The sequence below is a fragment of the Cebus imitator genome, unplaced genomic scaffold (genome assembly GCF_001604975.1).
Source record: "Cebus imitator isolate Cc_AM_T3 unplaced genomic scaffold, Cebus_imitator-1.0 Scaffold17, whole genome shotgun sequence".
NCBI classification, from domain to species: Eukaryota; Metazoa; Chordata; class Mammalia; order Primates; family Cebidae; genus Cebus; species Cebus imitator.
Genome location: NW_016107332.1, coordinates 6,218,588 through 6,224,250, shown reverse-complemented (window position 1 = coordinate 6,224,250; position 5,663 = coordinate 6,218,588). Strand labels below are relative to the sequence as shown.

The window sequence follows — 5,663 nt, the reverse complement described above, 5'->3', positions numbered from 1 at the left end:
GACGGGGTTTCACCATGTTGACCAGGATGGTCTTGATCTCTTGACCTCGTGATCCACCCGCCTCGGCCTCCCAAAGTGCTGGGATTACAGGCTTGAGCCACCGCGCCCGGCCCACCTGGCTAATTTTTAAAAACTTTTTCTAGAGATGCGGTCTTTCTTTGTTGGCTGAGCAGGTCTCAAACATCTGCCCTCAAGTGATCCTACCACCTCAGCCTCCCAAAGTGCTGGGATTACAGGTGTGAGCCTTAGTGCCTGGTCTCCCTCTAGAAATTTGTTTTTCCTTTTTGAGATGGAGTTTGGCTCTGTCACCCAGGCTGGAGTGCAGTGGCGTGATCTCAGCTCACTGCAACCTCTGCCTCCCGAATTCAATTGATTCCCTGCCTCAGCCTCTGGAGTAGCTGGGACTACAGGCATGCACCACCACACCTGGCTAATTTTTGTATTTTTAATGGAGACTCAGTTTCACCATCTTGACCAGGCTGGTCTCAAACTTCTGACCTCAAATGACCACCTACCTCAGCCTCCCAAAGTGCTGGCATTTACAGGCGTGAGCTTCTGTGCCTTGCCTAGCAATTTTTAATGACTTTAAAATTCTAGCCATGCGTGACCTCCCAAAGTGCTATATAGTCCCAGCACTTTGGGAGGCTGAGGTGGGCAGATCACCTGAGCTCAGGAGTTGGAGACCAGTCTGGGCAAGGGGGCGAAACCCCATCTCTACACAAAATTAAAAATTAGCCAGGCATGGTGGCATGTGCCTGTAATTCCAGCTATTTGGGAGACTAAGGCAGGAAAATCCCTTGAGTCTGGCAGGCAGAGGTTGCAGTGAGCTGAAATTGTGCCAGTGCGCTCCAGCCTGGGTGACAGAATGAGACCCACTTTCCAAAAAAAAAAAAAAAAAAAACCCTGATATTCTGAAATTTCACTGTGATGTTCTTTCCTTCGGGTTTCATTAATACATTGTACTCAGTGGGTCTTTTCATTCTGCAGATACATATCTACTCATCTTATGAAACTTAAAAAAAAATTATTTGTTGATTTTTTTCTCCAGTGTTTTCTGGATTTTCTTTCTAGAATCTTCTTTCACAAATATTTCAGTCCATTGTATCCTACTTTCAGGTGTGGCCTTCAGTTTCTGAACCCTTGTAGGGTTATTGGGGCAAATCAGTTTACTTCTTATTGGGCTTTCCTTTACTAGGTTGGATTTTCTTGATATTGCCAAGTCTATACTATTCTCCATCTTCTTAATATTATATTATAATTCAGGATTACCACTGTTTCTTAGTTTCATCAAAGATGGAGTTTCTGTTTCTGTTTCTCATCCTCTGTATTTTTTGAGAGGAGAATAAAATTTAGAGGTATTCCGTATTGAAAAAGAAACTGAAATCTATTATTTTTATTTCTAGTGGTTGTTATCTATATCAGTTATGATTATATGCTTTATATCCTGAGTTTACCAAAAATGTTCTAAAACAAAATGATTAGATCTACAAACAGATAAAGTGATTTTTTGAATAAGCGTGACATTGCTTGCACATAAGCAATCTCTGGACTTAAAAAAAAATTCTGTATTCCATCAAATTCTGAGATACTGTCACTATATAAAGCACCAGTTTGTTATATAGCACTAAGAACAAAGAGCAGTCACTTAAACATTACACAGTGTTTTATATCCTAGACTTTAGAAACATTATAAAATGTTTACTGTGGTGAAAATCATATCGTAAAATTTACCATTTCAACCAGTTCAGTAGTGTTAAATATATTTACATTGTTTTGAAATAGATCTCTAGAACTTTTTAATATTCACTTAGACTCCTAATGTTATATTTATTGAAAGAATGCTTTTAGGCTTATTTGGGCATATATATATATAGATACATATTCATACACACACATACACAAACATATGTATATAATTTTGGTAGAGACTGGGTCTTACTGTGCTGCCCAGGCTGGTTTTGAACCCCTATCCTCAAGCGATCCTTCTGCCTTGGCCTTCCAAAGTGCAGGGTTGATAGACGTGAGCCACTATGTTATGCTAGGCACAGTTTTTAATTGTATATTACACTGCTTTGTTTTCTTGCCTTTCTATGAACATAATAATTTTTTGTTTAGGGCTAAATCATAGTATAATCTTTTGAAGACATTTAAACAACAAAATTACTTAGAACATGTTTGATATTAGCAATGTGCAAACGAATTCATATTTAAGTGATTATCAGATGAACAATATGACTAATTTGCATACATTTGCACATGCACAGGCAATGACAACTATGTCACAACTGTTGCCTGTGCTATAGAGATGTAAAAATGTCATCACTTTTAAACTGTTTCCCTATTTCAAAAATATTAAAACGTAAGAAAAGCGAGTCATAAGAATTGATGAAGGCTGGGCACAGAGGTGCATCCCTGTAATCCTAGCACTTTGAGAGGCTGAGGCAGGCAGATCACCTGGGGTCAGAAGTTAGAGATCAAACTGGCAAACATGGTGAAACCCCATCTCTACTAAAAATACAAAAATTAGCTGGTTGTGGTGGCATGTGCCTGTAGTCCCAGCTACATGGGAGGCTGACGCAGTAGAATTGCTTGAACCCAGGAGGTGGAGTTTGCAGTAAGTCAAGATCACGCCACTGCACTCCAGTCTGTGCTACAGACTGAGACTCTATATCAAAAAATATAAAAAAAGAATTGATGAACCATAATTACTATGCTTTCCATGAATAGAATTGGCTTCATAATGTTTCCATTTTTCTGTGTCTCAAATTATAATAAACTGTATATACATGTGTACATACATAGATACACGTATAAATATGTGTACACACATACTTTTTCTTTTTACTAAATAAACTGATAAGTAGGTCTCTGTTTTCTAGTTTGCAGATAAAGAAAACTTTCCAAAAGGAGGTACTAGCTTTAACATTGAAGACAATTTTAAAGTGCTATCTGGGTCTGAGAAGGACTCAATTGAAAATGATTGTAAGTAAAATATAACGTTAAAAAAATAGGTGACGTTGAACAAACTGTTATGTAAAAATCCTTGCTTTATTTTTCCACAGCAATTTTAGGTTTTTCTCCTAAATATTCAGAACATTTATATCATTATTTGGATTGTAATTTTAAATCAGCAGAGAAGACTTCATGGGAAGCAAATAAGGTATGATATAAATAGAGCTTTAATCGTTGAGAATAAAAAATTTTTGGTAGTCTCACAAGAAATGAATCTATTAAAATCTAAAAAGATAAAAATCTTAAGACTAGATGATTTATTAAACATGATCAAGAATGTTTATCAATAACTAACTAATAATATTTTTTGGTGATAAATCAGCAGAGTAATTTTTTTATTTTTTTAAGACAGAGTCTTACTCTGTTGCCCAGGCTGGATTGCAGTGGCACAGTCCTGACTCACTGCAACCTCTGCCTCCCAGGTTCAAGAGATTCTTCTGCCTCAGCCTCCCAAGTAGCTGGGACTACAGGCACCCATCACCACACCTGGCTCATTTTTGTATTTTTAGTAAAGATGGGGTTTCACTGTGTTAGCCAGGCTGGTCTCAAACTCCTGACCTCAGGTGATCTGCCTACCTCAGCCTCCCAAAGTGCTAGGATTACATGTGTGAGCCATGGCACCTGGCCTGCAGAGTAATTTTTGCTAGAATCTAACAAAATGTAGATGACTGCTTTCTTTGTTATTTGAAGATGCTTTGATGTTTGCAATATGACAGGAAATGAGACATGCATAATTAGAAAGGAAGAAATAGAATTAAAATAACCAATTAAAACTTAGAAGTTGAGGAGGGGTTTTTAGAAAGGAAATGAAGACAAGATAAACTTGAAAAATTAGGTTGGGTGTGGTGGCTCACGCCTGTAATCCCAGCACTTTGGGAGGCTGAGGCAGGTGGATCACTTGAGGTCAGGAGTTCGAGACCAGCCTGGCCAACATGGTGAAACCCCGTCTCTACTAAAAATACCAAAAAAAATTTTTTTTTCCCAGGCTCAAGTTCAGTGGTGCCATCTCAGCTCACTGCAGCCTCTACCTCCCAGGTACAAGTGATTCTCATGCCTCAGCCTCCTGAGTCTCCTCCCCTCCTGGGACTACAGACATGCACTACCATGCCAGGCTAATTTTTGTATTTTTAGTAGATCTTCAGGACCAAATCTTAATAACCCAGACCAGTTCAAATCAAAGTCTGACCCATTTCAAATAAATATGAAAGATTTTATGCTCTGTATTTTGCTGTTATTCTTGTTGATTTTAGTAAGTTCTGTCCTTTTTGGAGGAAGTTTTATAGTCTTTGCCCCTACCATAGCTCTGCATGATGTGCTTTACATCATTATTTTTATAATATAGATTACTAGAATTCATTCAAACTAAAGAAAAAATCAGAAGATTTTGGTCCGTAGTTTTGATTCTTCTTTCTGTATAGGTGACATCACCAGAACAAAACATCTGTACATTGAGCCCTGTTTCTACATTTTCTTTGAACTCAAGAGATGAAGACTTCATGGTTGAATTCTCTAAGAAGTCCCTGAAAGCAAGAACTTTACCTGATGATCTTCATTTTCTCCACTTGGAGGGTAGTCGTTACCATATTGCTCTAATATCTGGCTATCCATTTAAGATGAAGGTTTTTTGTTTGAGAGATTATTACACTAAAAATATAGTAGAACCAGATTCACTGTCATACCCCTTGAAGCCTTTCCATAACCTTTCTTCCTTTGAACTTTTTCCATCATAGGTAGCTATTCCAAGTACAATATTCCCTTCTAGCTATCTAGTTCTGTCTTGTTTCTCCTCCCAACTTTGTCACACAGACTCCTGAAAGTATCTTCTACCATTGTCAATATGTTTTACAGCTGTAACTCCAGTGTCTGATCCCTTTACAGCCTCTTCCTGTTCCAGAGGAATGACTCATTGTGACAGTTTCACCAACACCATTGGTTGACCTTAGCATAACCTCTTAGTTTCTCTTTTTGCTTTGGTATCCCAGCATTCCTAGGACTCTCGGTTTTTGTATATTTTGGCTCTTCACTATGAGTCAGCTTCTGCTTCTTGATAAATACAATACTATTCTCTAGGATCCCTTCTACTAAAATTTCTTTTCTTCTCTCTTTTCTTATAATCTTATCAATATATCTTCCCCTGGTTATGAGTTTATTTGGGTGAGGGGTGAGTTGTAGATAATTTTTTTGATTTTGGATGGATGATATAAAAAAAATTGTAATGTTAATTGGTAATTGGGTTAGAGAGGTTTTATGGGTGTGGTTGGTAGAAGGCAACAAGGTAGAGAAGAATCAAATACACGGGAGTGCGTATTCAAGAACAAGTGATACGGCAATGAAATAATAGATGATTTTCACTGTTATACCATGAATCTTTTACTTCTTTAATGGATTTTTAACTTTTCTCAGTGTTGCTTGATCAACTTGTTAGAATTACAACATAGCACTTTATAAAAGAATATTCACTGGCTCACCTACTGCTCTGCTACTTTCCAAATGATCTCCAGAGTGTATTTCCAGCAAAACAGAAACTCTGTCAGGAAGGCACATTATTATAAAATAGGATCCATAGTAATATCAGATAAAAACTATAAGCTTGCATAATTCTGATACAGTATTATTCATTTGTTTATGTATTCAACAAATATTTATTGCTT

General features: G+C 37.4%; 1 protein-coding gene across 1 annotated transcript in view; it reads left to right on the top strand.

Annotated features, from left to right (window-relative positions):
- ZGRF1 (zinc finger GRF-type containing 1) overlaps nt 1-5,663 on the top strand; it is an 88,528-nt gene that overhangs the window by 40,232 nt on the left and 42,633 nt on the right. The window contains exon 11 of the mRNA XM_037732324.1: nt 4,431-4,581. Within this exon, the coding sequence (XP_037588252.1) occupies nt 4,431-4,581 (151 nt within the window). The remainder of the gene's footprint in view (nt 1-4,430; nt 4,582-5,663) is intronic.